Source organism: Leptodactylus fuscus, chromosome 6, assembly GCF_031893055.1.
Source record: "Leptodactylus fuscus isolate aLepFus1 chromosome 6, aLepFus1.hap2, whole genome shotgun sequence".
Taxonomy (NCBI): domain Eukaryota; kingdom Metazoa; phylum Chordata; class Amphibia; order Anura; family Leptodactylidae; genus Leptodactylus; species Leptodactylus fuscus.
Window position 1 is genome coordinate 130,373,206 of NC_134270.1, and position 17,832 is coordinate 130,391,037.

The 17,832-nt window shown below is 42.9% G+C and overlaps 1 protein-coding gene across 1 annotated transcript; it reads left to right on the forward strand.

Moving 5' to 3' along the window:
• Positions 1-1,692: 1,692 nt before the first annotated feature.
• Positions 1,693-17,135, forward strand: DHX58 (DExH-box helicase 58). Its single transcript, XM_075277217.1, has 13 exons — positions 1,693-1,777; positions 3,150-3,317; positions 4,494-4,698; positions 5,694-5,884; positions 5,961-6,077; positions 7,182-7,308; positions 7,769-7,960; positions 11,590-11,846; positions 12,785-12,934; positions 13,043-13,204; positions 13,280-13,467; positions 14,216-14,309; positions 16,029-17,135. The coding sequence occupies exons 2-13, from the start codon at positions 3,150-3,152 to the stop codon at positions 16,218-16,220; spliced, it is 2,043 nt and encodes a 680-aa protein (XP_075133318.1). The 5' UTR covers positions 1,693-1,777; the 3' UTR covers positions 16,221-17,135.
• The last annotated feature ends 697 nt before the right edge of the window (positions 17,136-17,832 follow it).

Consider the following 17,832-nt stretch of genomic DNA (forward strand, 5'->3'; position numbering starts at 1 on the left):
CATCACTTGACTTTTGAACAGATAAGTCAAGGGCTGTGTCAACAATGAATTGAATAAAGTAATATAGTGGACAAACAAAGCAGTTTTGCTGAAGCAGTGTATTTAGGAAAAGTCTTACATCCACATTAACAAGCAGTATAGATAGGATCCTTGTGATGGGACAACACCTTTAAGCTGAGTTCAGACTTTTTTTTGGTCAGGATTTTGACACGGAATCTGTGTCAAAATCCTGACCAAAAAACGCCTCCCAATGAAATCAATGGGAGCCAGTAACTTCCTTTTTCCGTAAGCGGCATGCCCTTTCTTCAGGCAGATTCCACAGCTTATTCAGCCGCGGACATCCACCTCGTGACACCTCTCCCGACTAGGCCCATTCATTTGGGCCTAATCCGGAGCGGAATGCCACGCTGGCATCTCAGGGGTTAACACCCACAATCGGACCCGGTTCCGACCGTGGGTGTTACAGGGCATTGTCAGCCGTATGTTACAGCTGACACTCGCAGGGCATGGTGCGCACACAGATTTTGTGTGCGCACCATGCAGCTGCCGTAGTACTATGGCGGTTTGCGGGAAGTCCTTCCCGGCAGTGCTGTACTATTACAGCGGATGTCAGGAAGGGGTTAAAGAATGGACATCACATGCGTCTGCTATCCTGATCATGCTTTCCTATACTTGAATGGCCAAGTCTGGTTTGGAAAGGACACTCAGATCCATTAAAGGGGCTCTATCAGCAAAATTATGCTGTATGAGCCCCACATATGCCTGAATAGTCCTTAAAAAGGCTATTCAGACACCGCTAATCTTATTTTAACCCCCCACCCCCCCTATTTTAAAATAATACCCTAAAAACAAATATTCAAATTATACTTAGCGTGCACGGTCGTGCACTGTCGGACGTCATCTTGCTGTCACACCTTCCTCTTCTTTCTTCTTCCAGCGACGTCCTCCTGTCCTGGCTCTTCCCAGCCTTGACCTTCTCTTATTCTGATGGGTTTGGTTCAAATCCTGCGCGTGCGCAGTAGCGCACGCTCCAGGGCCATTTTTGTAGTAGGTCTAAGTTCTCCTTAGAACTATGCGAGCGTACTGCGTATGCGCAATACGATCGCGAACCTCTGCATTCCGGAAGAACAGAAGATCAAGGCGTCGAAGAGCCAGGACAGGAGGGTGTCGCTGGAAGAAGGTGTGACAGCAAGATGACGTCCAACAGTGCATGACTGCCCACCGTGCACGGGTAAGTATAATTTGCGCATTGGTTTTTAGGATATTATTTTAAAACGGGGGGGGGGGGCTTTTAAAGGCTATTCGCGCATATGTGGGGCTCATACAGTATAATTTTGCTAATAGAGCCCATTTAAAGAAATTAATATGCGACCAGTCCAATTACTTGTATGGAAAGAACACAGGTGAGATTTTTCATGTGAATTAGTCCCGTGCTTTTCCTCCTATTTACGTCATTATCACTAACATAAACTATATATGAAGGAAAATCTCTGTTTCAGTTTCGCTTTTCATCTGTGAGGGGGGGGCTTTGGGTGGGTTTCTTCAGACTGGTGTCATAGCATTGACAGCTAATAGACTAATGTGTACTATCCATGTGTATCTGTACCTCACAGAGGCCCTAGTGTCACCCCTGCTTAGCTTTCTATTTAGTGAGAAGGAAACTGAAGCAGGCTCCAGTCTAGAGGCCGGGCCTCAGCAGAGAGGTCGCAAGACTGAAGACTGGGGCAAGTCATAGCTTAATACCAGAGAGCACTACTGTGACCGGGACCAACCAAAGGTAAGTTCTATGAATTACAAAGGACAGCCGCAGAACTGAATACATTGTATCTCGCTATATGTCATGTATCTGCTTTGTTGTTTACATACTAGAACATTGTATGAGTTGTATAGATGGGGTAGAGACGCTGCAAATAATACAGCTAATAGATCTGTCTAGAATCTATTCTACATTTAGGTTGAGATCTACTGCTTATAAATCTCGGTGATCTACTGACAGGTCCCATGCACTTATATAGTAAAGTAATAACAAGGATATAGCATAGAGATTCTGTGGTGATCTAGATAGCAGCCATGTAAATCCTGCCTTAGGCTGAGGCCACACCACACCACGTGACTGAGGGAACTGTGGTCACTGTTACTAAGAAGAGGCCACAACATTACCCTTTAATCAGCTGATCAGTAGGGGTGTCCAGAGTGATCCTCCTCCTACTCTAATATGGATCACCTGCCCTAAAGATCATTAGATAGATCATCAATATAAAAGTTTTGGAAAATAGGTGGTACTGGATTATAAATACATGGATGTGTTCTTATAAAAGGTGCCGCAGTTGTGTACGGGTTGTGTAGTATTGCAGCTCAGTCGCATTCACTTCATTGGAGTTGAGCTGCAGTATCAGACACATCCTATGGACAGTCTGGTGCTGTTTCTGAAAGATGTTTTTCTAAGATTTTACAACCCTGTAAGGAGGTATTCTCTTTCAGATGTCAAATTCTACTTTAGGGTACACGTACAATATGGAAGACTTCAGCTAAAACCAAGAAGCCCTTAAGCTAAAGCTGTCCATAGACGCTAAATGGAAATCTACCATCAAGTGTAGAACTTCAGTTTAGTCCCATCCCTACAAAACGTCTTCCAACAATGTGCCATATAATTCCACCGCTACCTGGCTGTCCAGAACTTGTACCACTGATAGCAGATACATCCAAAATAATTTGTTATAGTTTATTATTAAAGGGGTTGTTCAGATTAGAAAGAACGTCAGCATTTTGCTGAGATACAGCGCCACTGTTGTTCACATGGCTGTGTCTGGTATTGCAGCTCAGTCCTGTTTATTAGGATAAGAGTAATTTTTATTTCCCTAATCTTATGCGACCCTCTTAATGTCGATGTTTGGTTGTACATAGTGACCTGTTCAAGCAAATACCTGTTTGTAGTGATCAACTAGTCCATGATGGACGGTCTGCTGTCATTTATCTATGTCACATATACATGAGCCCAGAAGCAGTACACAGGGTACTAGGTGCAGGGGTCACTGTTGGAACAGCTTATCTGCAGTGTATATTAATGTGTATAGCCATGGCCATATATAAGCTATCTGTAGTGTATATTAATATTACCTAGAACCCGATGTTTGCATTATATTTTACAGATGGAGCTGAGGGACTACCAGTGGGAAGTCATTGGCCCAGCACTGGAAGGTCAAAACATCATAATATGGCTTCCAACAGGGACTGGTAAAACCAGGGCAGCTTTGTACGTGGCAATGCGGCACCTAGAGATGAAGAAAAATGCCAAGGTTGCTATGATTGTCAACAAGGTATGTGACATTTTCTGGCCTGTAATCCAGAGCTTTCCCTCCTTTGCTATATTGATGTTATTTGTGGTGACCAATTCTGCAATGGTTGGACAGGTCGGACAGGTTTCTCTTTAAACTCAGCTCATTTATACCATATCGGGTAAACCATTAGTCAACATACCATACACAGTCCCAACTGATAGACCCAATATATGGAAATAGGGCTATACTCAAATGGCAGTGAAAAAATGGCCATCACAAGACCCTTTTTAAAACCATAAATGTCTATGGGTATATTCACACGTCTTTGTTTTGACAGACTGTTTTATTCATGGCCATCAATAAATTGATCTGCTCTATCTTTATCCATTTTGACAGACATAAAGATATCCGTGTGAATAGACCCATAGGCCCTCATGGGTTTTTAAACCAGCCATGTAAGGACCATTGAAAACAGCCATTATTCAATGTTATGCGAATAACCCTTTTCAACGGATTGGCACTGCCGTTTTTGTAATGTATATTAAGTCTGTGAAAAACAACCCTGTCGTGTGACTAGGTCCTAAAGCTGACCATACACAATAGAGTTTAGTCATACGGCCAACTGTGCGACTATCCCAGACACTTAGAAAATTAACAGATGAAAGTAATTCAGTGCTAATAAAATGCTGAAAACAGGAAATGACAGACACTTTGTGTGTGTGTGTGTTACGCAGGATTCACACTAGGGCCAGGCTCTCCAGCGTTCGGGTCCATTGGGGGACTCAAACAACGGAGAGCTGGACTGCTACATAAGTGGTTACACACAAAGCCCAGCGGATTCCATTGATTATAATGGGGTCCATCCAGTGTCCACTGTTTTGAAACTGAAAGTGGCAGAGAAAAGAGTCCTGCACAATTTTTGTTAGTCCCTAGGACTGAGTCTCTAAAGCAGATGTAAACCAAGCCTTAGTAGTGTACTAACATGGCCACAACACAAAAGTCTCCCACAGGTCTGTCCGTCTAGTCCTTACACAACTGGTCACAGCAGGAAAAAATCCAGTACAACAGATTTTAGTTCTGACCAATGATAGTTGGCTGTATGGGGTGAACCGTTGTAGGTTTATGTACAGCAGTCTAAAATCTAATGTGTATGGCCCACTTAAACTTGAACCAGGTCCATTTCAGATGTGTAAGGTTTCCTCTTCCATCTGGCAGGTGCATCTGGTCCATCAGCACTACAGCAAGGAGTTCCAGCCACATCTCAAAGACAAATTCAAGATTATTCCCATAAGTGGAGACTCCGAAACAAAGAGCTTTTTTGCTAACTTTGTTAAGGACTATGATGTAGTTATTTGCACTGCACAAATCCTGCACAATGCGCTCCGGAGTGACAGTGAAGAAAAGCATGTGGAGCTGACAGGTGAGGACTTCTTGTTACAAGACCTAGGAAACACAGAGGTGACAGATCTTCTCAGCAGCTGTTCCCAGTCCCCAGGCCGTGGTACTTACTGTATATCTACCTTCTGTGCTCCGTTCCTATATGTAGAGCAATGTGCAATAGACTGTCAATGGTCACTTAAAAAAAGCACTTTGGAGATGGGCATCCGCCATATCTGCCGTGTCTCCACTGATCGCAGACATTATTAATGGCTTGTTTGGCATTCACTTCTATTACAGGCTGCTCTATGCAGTCTGTAATAAAAGTTCTTTCTTAAATAGAAAAAAAATAAACAAATGAATTGAAAGTTCCAATCATCCCCCTTTCTATAGAACACATAAAAGTACATAAAGTGAAGCACATACACATTATGTCTCCCAGTGCCTGAAAATGCCTGGTCTAAACTTTTTTTTTTTAAGTTTTGGATTATTTTTAAGGGGTTAAAATGTAAAAAAAAGAACTACACAAAATCTTGACACATGGAAGATACAGAAAATTTGATATTACCTGCCAGAATAGTACTGACCCATAGAATACAGATACAGGTGTCATTTTGCTATAAAAACAGCCTGTAAGTAAGACATGCAAAAAGTTTTTCTCCAATTCCACCCTATTCTGAATAGTTTTTCCAGCTTCCCAGTACGGAATATTAAATGGTACCTTTATGAAGTACAATTTGTCCTGCAAACATTAGGCTCTCATATGTGAATGGGAAAATAAGAAAGTTATGGGATTGGGAAGGCGGGGAGACAAAAACAAAAATCAAAAAATGGGGTTAAATGGGTTAACAGATGTTCTGACTCACTTCAATGTCTGAGGTTAACAGTAAAACAAGGGAAGAGGTCTGGTCCAAAAAAAGCTGCGTTTCCGCAAAGTGGGGCCTCAGCCTTACAATGAATATGTTTTATGAATGACAGAAATGAAGACCTCTTCCTTTTCCACCAGACCTTTAGGACTATATATGTCTTCTCCTACAGATTTTACCCTCCTCATCATAGACGAGTGTCACCACACCCAAAAGGATGCGGTGTATAACAAGGTGATGGAGATATACCTCCAGAAAAAGTTCAGCGGACACAGGAATCTACCACAAATTCTGGGACTGACTGCCTCCCCAGGGACCGGTGGCGCTAGCACATTTCAGAATGCCGTAGACCATATTTTAATGGTGAGGCCATGTATCCTTGTTTATATTGGTGTTTAGCCTTACAATGTGACTTTCTGATAAGCCTATCTTTTTCTAGATCTGCGCAAATCTTGACACACGGAAGATAATGTCACCCCAGACTTCAATCAAAGGGCTTGAAGCCAAAGCTAAACAGCCCATTAAACAATATGACTTGGTCCCACAAAGGCTTGAGGTAATACATTATTACCAGTATGATAGTAATACCTATTAGACATGAGCGAGTACTGTTGGGATCAGCCGATCCGAACAGCACGCACGCATTGAAATGAATGGATGCACCTGGTACTTCCGCTTTGACGCCGGCCAGCCGCTTAACCCCCCACGTGCCGGCTACGTCCATTCATTTCAATGCGTGCGTGCTGTTCGGATCGGCTGATCCCCACAGTACTCGCTCATCTCTAATACCTATGCCATACCAAAGGCGATGTCTAAGATTATGTTCACACTGATTTATTTTTGCTGAAGCTGACAAAAAAAGAAACTGATTTCAGCACTGTTTCCTGGCCCATGCTGCTTTTTTTTTCAGCCGTATATTGATTTCAATGCTGTTTCAGCTCGGTGAATAAAAAAATAGCGCTTAAAAAACATGTCAGACTGACTCTCATTAAAATCAATGGGAAAGATCTCCGGCGCTCTTGACTCTGACTTTGAGCATTCTGGAACTTACCACTGGGATTCATTTTGGTTGACACGGGGCAATTGTAGGGAACGAGCGTTTCTACAGACACTTGTTCTCAATAATTGGCCAGATCATTTCTCCATGTAAAGCGGCCTGTAGGCTAAAACTCCATCTAGTGGGCCGCCGGCCACGAGAAAATGGCCGCTTACAATACTGTGGAAGCGGCCATTTTTTTTTGTGGCCACGGGCATGCGCATTCAGCTTTGCCCAAGGCCTAGAAGTTACAAGCCACCACTGGAAGAAGACGCGATGAAGACCTCGTTGCAGAAGAAGATGGAGGTGGCGCTGGCGAGTTCTCTGGCAGCATTGGGGACACCTCCAGTGCTGTTTGAGCACTGGGGCCCGCCCCCAGTGCTGCTAGAGTGCTCATTTGCATATCGAGAAAAAACGGGATTACAGGTGAACGGCAGCGTTTAGAAGACAAGGAAAGGTAGGAGACGAATAGCCTTTTTTAAGGATATTCCGACATGTTAGGTAGAAAAAAAATGTGTTTTAAAAGATAGGATCCCTTTAATATAAACCTTCCAGGTATTGTGCCGTACATTGTACTATATGTGAGCTTTCCTAAGAATTGATCAGTGTTTTCCATTGGTCTAGGATCCTTTTGGAGATAAGCTGAAGAAGCTCATGGTGACCATACACCGGTATCTTGGTGATCTTGACTTCATCACAGATATCGGCACCCAAATCTACGAACAGGCAGTAGTATTGATGGAAAAAGATGGTGAGTTTTATTGTACAGTATATACAGTACTATATATTCATTTTTACAATGTCCCTAGCTGATATGGTGCCAGTGCTGTAAAAATGTCTACAGTGATGAACCAGTCTATACGGTCTAAATCTACAATGCAAAATATTAATGGGCATTTGGCACTAGACAGACTTCACATTTATATGATATTCTAATGAGTGCCCCAGAGAAGGCTCCCAAGATGGCGTTTTCTTGCTTCAAGAATAATTGTAGGATGAGGCCAGAACGTGAGCCCTCCTAGGATCCGGTACATATGTCAAAACAGAGAAGTGATTATCATTACCCTTACAATATCACTATTGGAGTCATCCTTGAGAAATGGTTAAAAAGTCTTAAACACTTTAGATTTTACAGTAGTTTGTAAATTCACGGTCAGGTAGGATATTAGGTGACCTTTACCATAATAACCCTCCCATGTTATGTATTTCAGGGGCCGAGACCTCCAACAGGAGGAAACGAACTTGTGCAATTCACCTCCGCAAATACAATGATGCCCTCTTCCTCCATGATACAGTAAGAATGAAGGATGCCTATGAATTTCTGGAGGAATACTACATTATGGAAAAATTTGTGAAACAGTCTAGAGATGAAACCGATGTCTTCCTCTATGAATTATTCAATGGTATGAACTAGGAGTCAATAATAACATTATTGTATGATATGTTACAAATATGCCATATGACCCAAAGACATCACAGGGGGAGAATCCGCTGTAAAAGCCGAAAATGGTTAAAAAGGTTTTCCCAAGAACATTGGTCTATTTAACTTTATAGACAATGAGTGGAGTAAATAAAGTCCTGTGGGCCCCTACGCACATCCCTATAGTTTAGTATATGGTTTTGGGTGATAGGCTTGAAAGAGATACAGCCATTATACCCACAACCACCGCTATCAAGAATACGGAGAATAATCTGCACAGCACTTGGCATGTAAACGGTGATGGGTTTATTAATGGGTTATCGGCCATTTTGATTCCTTCTTCCCCCTCTCATATGGTTCCACTAATGCAGGCTACATTTCTTATTGGCTTGCCTAGTCTTAGTCTTATCAGAGTGCACTTATCTGACTCATAGCCAACCAAAGGCGCTCATACACACAGGATAAGGTTGTGTAAAACTGCTGTTTTTGGTCAAACATTATCTGAATCTTTTATGCAGTCTTCTGTGATGATCAAATGCAAACTTTGGTCAATCAACGAAGTTAGAAAATTTTGACTGTAGTTGACAAAAAAAATAAATGTCTATGGTTTGATCAGCCAAATTCAGTCAATCATATGCACACGCCTGGTGTGTGATGCCTATGAGATTCAACTTCAGCCTGTCTCCTGCTTATGGAAGGTTTCTCCCTGTCAACTCTTACAAGCAGGAGGCTCAGGAGCAGTGTGACCCTGCAGGAGATTCAGTACAATCACTGTATAGACGCTCCTATTATATTATGGCTCTCCTGGTTCCTTAGATGGGGCAGAAATAATATAAAATATTCCGCAGCGCTGTACAAGTAGTAGGGTTCAAATACAGACAGAAAGATACATTACAAAGAAAGTCATTTCACACAATGGGACTGAGGGCCCTGCTCGCAAGAGCTTACAATCTATGAGGTAGAGGGGGGTGACACAAGAGGTAGCAGGGGCGGCATTGCTTATACAGAGGTCAGACAATGTTGTAATAGAGGTTACTGTCATTACACAAACATAAAACTTTATGAGCTGTCACCAGCCATGACCTTTAACATGTGGATGGAGCTTGGACATATAAAGTTAGCCTGAGATGGCATCATATCATGTGGGGTAATGTGGGAGCGGGGACAGAGGAGGGTTAAATTTTGGGGATTCTAATTATAGTACGGAAGGGTTTACATTAGGAATTGTGATAGGTCTGTCTGAAAAGATGTGTCTTTAGTTTGCACTTGAAGCTGTAGAAATTGGGAGATAATCTGATTGTCCGGGATAGAGCATTCCAGAGAAGTGGTGCAGCTCGGGAGAAGTCTTGTATATGAGCGTGGGAGGTTCTGATAATAGAGGATGTAAGTGTTAGGTCATTGAGTGAGCGGAGAACACGGGTTGGGCGGTAGACAGAGATGAGGGAGGAAATATATGGAGGTGCAGCATTATGGAGAGCCTTGTGGATGAGGGTGATAACGTTATATTTTATTCTATAATGAATAGGCAGCCAATGTAGTGACTGGCACAGACCAGAGGCATCGCTGTAGCGTCTAGACCAGTGATGGCGAACCTTTTAGAGACCGAGTGCCCAAACTGCAACCCAAAACCCACAAAATTTTCGCGGAGTGCCAACACGACAATATAGACTTAATACTATGCGGATCCACAATTGCGGACAGTTACTGACCAAAAATTACAGTCATGTGGGGCTTTACAGAGCTTTCAATAATACAAACAACGTTGTACTGAAATGTAAAGGTCTCAGCATTTGGTACTTTGAACAATTAATTTTCACTATTTACATCGCACAGGATCTGTTTTATAGTTACCGTGTAATATTCTTACATCCTGTACTAATATCACGTCTGCTATAAAACAGATACTGTGTGATATAAATAGTGAGGGGACCCCAGACAGTATTATATGCTCTGCAGTGGGCCCACCACACAATATTATATTCTCCACAGTACCACAGTAGCCCCCCAGTGTTATATGCTCCGCAGTAGGTGTCCCCCCCCCACAGGATTATATGCTCCACAGTGGCATCCACACACAGTATTGTGTGCTTATAAATAGGCCCCCCCCAGTATTATATGCTCTTTAGTACACCCCCCAGTATTATAAGCCACCCCAGTATTATAAGCCCCCCCAGTATTATACACTCCCCCCAGTATTATAAGCCCCCTCAGTATTATACACTCCCCCCAGTATTATACACTCCCCCCAGTATTATACACCCCACCCAGTATTATAAGCCCCCCCAGTATTATACACTCCCCCCAGTATTATAAGCCCCCTCAGTATTATACACTCCCCCCAGTATTATACACTCCCCCCAGTATTATACACCCCACCCAGTATTATAAGCCCCCCCAGTATTATACACTCCCCCCCAGTATCATACACCCCACCAAGTATTATAAGCTCCCCCCCCAACATCATATACACAGTGAGCCACTCTCATACTCACCCCTGAAGAGCCGCCGGCATCCACCTTCTTGTCACTGGCGGCGCTGATGACGTCATCGCCCGCGTCGGGGCAGAGGTCAAACTCTGCAGCCAGTGTAGGCTGCGGTCGCGCGATCCGCGGCCTACCCTGACAGCTTTCAGCTGTATGTGCATTTGCACATACAACTGAAGGCAGTGATCGCTCATCAACGGGGAATCCTGTACCGGATTCCCTGTTGGTGAGCGATCCGGGCGACCGCACGCGTGCCAGCATGGAGGGCTCTGCGTGCCCTCTCTGGCACGCGTGCCATAGGTTCGCCATCACTGGTCTAGACTGATAGATGAGCCTGGCCGCTGCATTCAGAATAGATTGTAGAGGGGAGAGTTTAGTGAGGGGAAGACCGATTAGTAAGGAGTTACAGTAGTCAAGGCGAGAATGAATCAGAGAGATAGTAAGTGTCTTTACTGTATCTCTGGTAAGGAAAGGGCGTATTCTGGAGATGTTTTTGAGGTGGAGGTAACATGAGTGTGTGAGTGATTCAATATGAGGGGTGAAGGAAAGGTCTGAGTCAAACATAACCCCAAGGCAGTGGGCCTACTGCCTAGGAGTTATAGTAAGGCCTGAGACTGCAATGGATATATCAGGGACAGGTCTATAATTAGATGGTAGAAACAGTAGTAGTTCAGTCTTGGAGAGATTTAGTTTCAGATATAGCGAAAACATGATATTTGATACAGCAGAAAGACAGTCACTGGTGTTCTGTATGAGTGCAGGGGTGGTGTCATGGGAAGATGTGTATAATTCGGTGTCATCAGCATAGAGATGTATGGAGGGAAATACAGAGAAACAAGAAGGGGAAGTTGGGTGGGAAGAGGATACTCTGAGAGATGCTAGGAAAGGCTGAGATTGTATGAGACAGCTTACATTGCTAGAATATTTCTGGCCACTTAGCATTATAAGTCCATAAAGTGATTCTATAAGAGTGAAAATGCCCTCTAAAAGTCATCAAGATTATAATGTGATCCCAATGGGACTCCCGACAGTCTGGAAAAGTCTGCTATTGACCATGTTTTATCAAAGTCTATAATACTTCCAGCCTTTATAATTATTCCTCATACTCCCATCTACTTTTCTCATACAGATAACTGTAATGAACTTTTAGAACTGAGTAAAAACATGAAATATGAAAACCCTAAACTGAAGAGACTGGAAGAAATTTTGAAGAAACATTTCGAGAACTCCTCCAGCTCCCATGGGATCATCTTCACCCGTACAAGACAAAGTACCCACTCTCTGCTTCAGTGGATCAACAGCAATGCTTCTCTTAAAGGGCTAAACATCAAGTGTGCGACCTTAACAGGAGCTGGGTTCAGCAATCAAAGTAAACATATGACCCAGGTAAAAGATTCAGATGCATCTTAAGAAAACTGCATAAAGGCAAATACAACTCCAGCATGTATCTTACAGTCTCTTCTATCCCCAAGTTTCTCTGTGCTGTAGCAATTACCAACTTACCTCTAACCTGACATCCACCAACCAGAAGACACCGCTATCTAGATAGTTGTCCTCTATAGCGAATATACTGTATTCTACACTGGGTTTTGGACAACCTGGTTGTCTTCTCCAACAGTGACTCAAAGTTGTGGATAAAAAGCCTTCGTCAGATGTCCTTCCCCCATAGAAGCTAAAGTCCTACTGGTTGCCAAGATTTCCTGCTAATATTAGTCTACATATACCCCTATAACACAGTAGGGTAGATGTTACAATACCACAGATTAGATAACCTCACCATTGCCCCTAGGCTTAAGGCCTTATTCATGCGACAGTAAATAATGGCCTGTGAAGGCCGTTTTAAAACCCATGAATGTCTGAGTCCATCCACATATCCATTTCTTAATGGACTCTTTTTCAAAAACTACCATGTTCTATCTTTGTCCTTATAGACAGAAATAAAAAATAGCCATGTGAATAGATCCATAGACATTCATGGGTTTTAAAATGTCCGTGTTATAGCTTTTCAAAAACAGCCAAATGGTCAGTATCCAACATGTCTGTTTTTCACGACATCAGGCCCATGATAAATGTCATAGTCATGTTAATCCAGCCTAAGGGCCCCTATACACGTGTCTGAGCGCAGCGCTTCAAAACAGAGCCCATTGATTTCAATGGGAAGCGCACGTATATGCCGATATACGCGTGTTTCCCATTGAAATCAATGGGCTCTGTTTTGAAGCACCGCGCTCAGACACGTGTATACGTGTCTAAATGAGCGGTGCGCTTACACCGTATGAAGGGGCCCTAACTGTCCAATCTTCATTTCCCGCTCACATTCTCAGAACGAACAGAAGGATGTAATTCAAAAATTTCGACAAGGTGCCCTGAATCTGCTCATCTCAACAAGCGTTGCTGAGGAGGGCTTGGATATCCCAGAATGCAACATTGTTGTCCGGTATGGCCTGATGACTAATGAAATATCCATGGTGCAGGTAAGATTTTTGTTGTAAATCTGTTTGTCTGTCTGCAGGTATAGCAATTTATAGTCATGCTCAACCCCATAATATTTGTACTAACAATTCTGATGGGGTTGTTCTTAGGCCAGAGGCCGAGCCAGAGCAGAGGATAGCTGTTACTCTTTCCTGGCCAAATCTGGAGGAAAAGAGAGCCGAAGAGAAATGACCAATGAGTCTTTGGAAGATCTGATGAAACGCGCCATAAAGTATGTGCAAGATTTGCCAGAAGAAGAATATGAAGAAAAAGTGAGTAACACTTACATCCGGCTACTGTACTACATAACACTATCATCCTATTAATATTCTGGATTTCTGACACAGATTAAAGATCTGCAAAGGGAATCTCTCACTGAGCGTTTGGTGAAACAAGCCAAAGCAGAGAGCAAAAGGAAGTTCTCAAGCTTGGACGTCCGGTTGGACTGTCGGAACTGCTCTGCTGCCGTCGCCTATGGGAATGACATACGTGTGGTGGAAGATACTCATCATGTAAACATTAACCCCACATTTAAGTAAGTTTATAATATGGAACCATAGTGTACTGTCTAACAAACCCTGGGTGTATGAGTGAACTAGAGCTTTTGGGCCCAGCGTAAATCCAGTTACACATCAAATCCTTACACAGACATGGCTTCTTTATTTCTAGAAATAGCACCACACCTTTCCATAAATTGTGCCCGGTATTGGGGCCACTGAAGTGAATGGGGATTAGCAGGTGTAGTGCTGGTTCTACAATAAAAAAAAAAGTGTTTTCTAATTCTGTACAATCCCTTTAAGTGAAACTGTGAATTGGTGTATAAAAGAGTAAGGCCTGGTTCACATCTGCGTTCGGTATTCCGTTTGGGGAGTCCGCTTGAGGACTCCCCCGAATGGAATACCAAACGCATTAAAAAGTGGTGAACAATGAAAGCACACGGACCTCATAGACTATAATGGGGTCCGTGTGTTTTCCGTGCGGTGTCCGCACGAGTCAAGTGAAGAGGAAAGTAGTTCTTGAAGTACTTGAATGTTCATTGCTGAGGTGTGCTGATAAACAATATCTCCATAATGATACAAGTGTGTTGTAATGGTGGACACTGCAATCTATCTGATCCCTGTCTTATGACCCAGGTATCACTATGGTTTCTCATGATATCAAAATTTGACAGTCATATGGTCATATGGCTTAGCCTAGTAGCTATTCATTCCTATATAGTTCATCGCCCTATAACTAAACATGATTCTTATATATACTTTACCTGATTTATTATTACATAATAGAGTGTACTATGAAGAATACACATTACCTGTTAACTTGGGAAAGAAGATGGAGAACTGGGTTCCTGGAGGTGAAATCCGATGTCGCTTTTGCAAGGTAAGAAATCGAAACATACAAATCTCCAGATATATAGACACCGATGTAGCAAAGGTTAACATGAGGCATAATGTGATAACTTGACTCTTTTCAGTGGGTTTTCATTGTTTCTTGTTGTCTTCTGAAACATCACAGCACAGAAACTTATGATGCTACAGAAAGATAAGATAAAGATAAGATACTCCTTTAATAGTCCCACAATGGGGAAATTTCAGTGATACAGTTTCATAGATGGTGCAGTAGTATATAACAAGAGAGAAACACATACCAGCTCATGGCAGATAGAGAAATCCTAGGAATCATAGCAACTAAAAAGAAAGAAACACAGAAACACTGCAGGATCATTTAGTTCTCTGTGTGAAGTGATGTTAATAATACAGCCCGACCATGGTTGGAGGACATGAGGAGGGGGGTCACAGCATGTAAATATAACAGGCAAAAAAAAAACGTCTTTTTGCAGAGGTGGGGGACATATGCAGCTATCATGATAACATGTGGCAGTTCCTTTGGTAGGTAGTGAGATCTCCTGCTCACAGCTGATAGTTCGGTATCTTGCATCAGTGCTATTGTCCATTAACCACAAAAAAATGCCCCAAATATCCTTCATCACAAGCCCTCCTCCTTTCTTCTTACCACTGTGTTCTACTGCCCAGAGAGGTCTGAAGCCATCCAGGTAGACAGGGTGCTGCTCTCTTGCCAAGCCTCCATAAACACATGGGGTAGGTGGGTGATGGTAGGTTCCCAGGTTGTAACAGAGTCCCACGTGTCCACAGTAAAAGAAAGAAATACCAGTCAGCTGTAGCATCTTCACACATCAGCAATAGACTCCAAAAATCATCTCCTTGAAAAGAAGAAGTCCACACTTCCATGTAGGTTTCTCCTCCATGCCACATGGTGAGACATGCTGTCCTTAGCTCCTGGGGGGATGGTAACAGGCACATGTGCACACAGGTCTTGAGTCATTGTCCATGCTTAAACAATAGAAACAAAAGGAACAAAATACTCCACAGGATCTTCCATTCGATTTATAGTTGCTAATTCATAGTGCTAGTTTGCTTAGTTACAGGATTCTTGAAGATACAGAGAAAAAGAGTGAAAAAGGAAAGATAAAGGTTGCTCCCAGCTTGGAGCCCTGTATCGAGGCAGCCACTCAAGGCGGCGCCAGGAAGTGATGTTAAAGTCAAGTTAAACAGTATTACCGTAGATTTGTGTAGGTAAAAAGCAAGATAAAATAATGTGCATATGTATGGATGCACTCCAGGTCCTCTGGGGTAGATAGCCTCTGCACGTACACTATTTTGGACTGGTAGGCATTAGTTACAGTCAGTATAGGGGGCTACATGAGATGCAGACATGGCAACTGCTACTGAACCCTGCAGCCAGTGGGAAGGGGGGCATTACTTGTTCAGAATCTGGGCCTACTGGAAGATTCCCTAGTACTCTCGTGAAACAGTTTAGCTAAGGTATTCATAGAAAAATGCAAAATCTACTGTGTGTATAGACATTGAGTTATAGATTGAAGTAATGGTGGCAGATAAGCCACACGCGCCTCACTCAGAGAGCAGTGGATATAGACGCCTGAGGACCTCTCTCAATGTTGTGGTATGAATGTAGCTGGTTCCGAACCCTCAGATCCTTCTCTTTTCTACTGCGTACAGACAAAGGGGGATTCTGACACAAGGTTCTATATGACAGAAGAATTTTCTTTCCCTCCTGCAGGCGAATTGGGGTATGATGATGATCTACAGAGGACTGACAAGTCTTCCCATAATAAGCATCAAGAACTTTGTGTTACAAACTCCGGAAAACCGCAAAACTTACAAGAAATGGAAGGATGTGCCCTTTCCTTTGGAGCAGTTTAATTATAGTGAATACAGTGAAGATCACCTCTTAGATACAGATGATGAGTGATCGGCCTACTCTGGAGACATGGACAATCCGACGCTCAGAACATCCTGTCGCTGAAATCCTCTCTTATCGTTTTACATTATAATAGTAAATCTTTCTATGATCTCAGGAGGTATGAATTTATAAAGCACGGTCCGTCAGTGTCCTAAAAATAATGTTATATTAATATACTGTAGGTGTAGGGTATATATTAAACATCTTTGTAGTTGAATTGTCCAAGAAACATAATGCCAGTCATCATATCCCCTGTATTGGTGGAGGACGCGCCTCATTTAAATCTAGTAAGTAGGCCTTCCCCTCTCCTCCTTCTTCTCCACATGCGTAGGCCAAGCCGAGTATGCCTTTGTGCAGGGGTTGGGTTGCAATAGTTATTAACTGATGGCTATCTACTGTACGGCCATAGCTCTTTTGGCATTTATGCCATAGTAATGCGAGGATGAAGATTTTTAGGCACTATATTTATAGGCATGTCTTCCATTTGAATGACTTATCTATAGTACTATCCTTTATAATATGGGACATTTTACTTTAAACTGGAAACTTTGGCAATTTATAGTCAACGTATAGAATGTTACGACTGAAAAACTCAATGCACTTTATATGATGTGAGTTGGCGCTTTTGCACTACCCAATAATTTTACAGTTTTTTTGTATCTTTCGGCCCATCACTTAGTAATAAATGGGGCAGAACCACTAAGTACTCACAACCACTGTAATGGCCGCAATACTCACAACTAGAGATGAGCGAACAGTGAAATATTCGAGATTCGAAAATCGTTTCTAGTAGAGCCTCAATATTCGACTACTCGATTGAATATCGAATCCCATTATAGTCTATGGGAAAAAATGCTTGTTTCAGGGGAAACCACTATTCGACTAAAGGAGAGTCACCAAGTCCATGAATAGCAGGAGGAGAGGAGAGTGTTTAAGAGGAGCGCTGTGCAGTTAAAGCGCACGGACCCCATTATAGTCTATGGGGTCCGTGCGCTATAACTGCACAGCGCTTGCAGTTGCACTAATAAAAAGTAAGCTCCCTCGTAACCGCAAGCTGCCAGCTCTCTCGACTAGCAAAGACAAGCCTGCGGCAAATCAACGCTGGTTCTGCTGGAGGCTCGTCTGTGAGGAGGGGGAGTCTAAGACTGGACCACAATGGAGACTGCTGTGGTCCGATCTTAGACTCCGCCTCCTCACAGACGAGCCTCCAGCAGAACCAGCGTTCACTGGCCGAATGCTGTACACTGGCCAATCAACGCTGGTCAATTCATTCCTATGAGAAAAAGTAAGCTCCCTCGTAACAGCAAGCTGCCAGTTCTCCTGACTAGCAGGGACGAGCCTGCTGCAGAACCAGCGTTGATTTGCTGAATGCTATACACTGTATAGCATTCGGCCATTCAACGCTGATTCTGAATTGAATATTTACTGCGAATAGCTAGTAGTATTCGATCAAGTACGAATATTTCAAATACCGTAGTATTCGATCGAATACCTACTCGATCGAATACTACTCGCTCATCTCTACTCACAACCACCGCTATGAAAAGTACACTGAGTGAGCCGTGCAGCTCGCACAGTCATGTGGAAACAGATCATATGCGAGGGTCCCAGCAACCGGACC

Coding starts and splice junctions, on each gene's coding strand:
- DHX58 (XM_075277217.1), top strand. CDS start 3,150: ATGGAGCTGAGGGACTACCAGTGGGAAGTCATTGGCCCAGCACTGGAA. Junction 7,961..11,589: donor CCTCTATGAATTATTCAATG/GTATGAACTAGG, acceptor TTTCTCATACAG/ATAACTGTAATGAACTTTTA. Junction 12,935..13,042: donor ATGAAATATCCATGGTGCAG/GTAAGATTTTTG, acceptor GGTTGTTCTTAG/GCCAGAGGCCGAGCCAGAGC.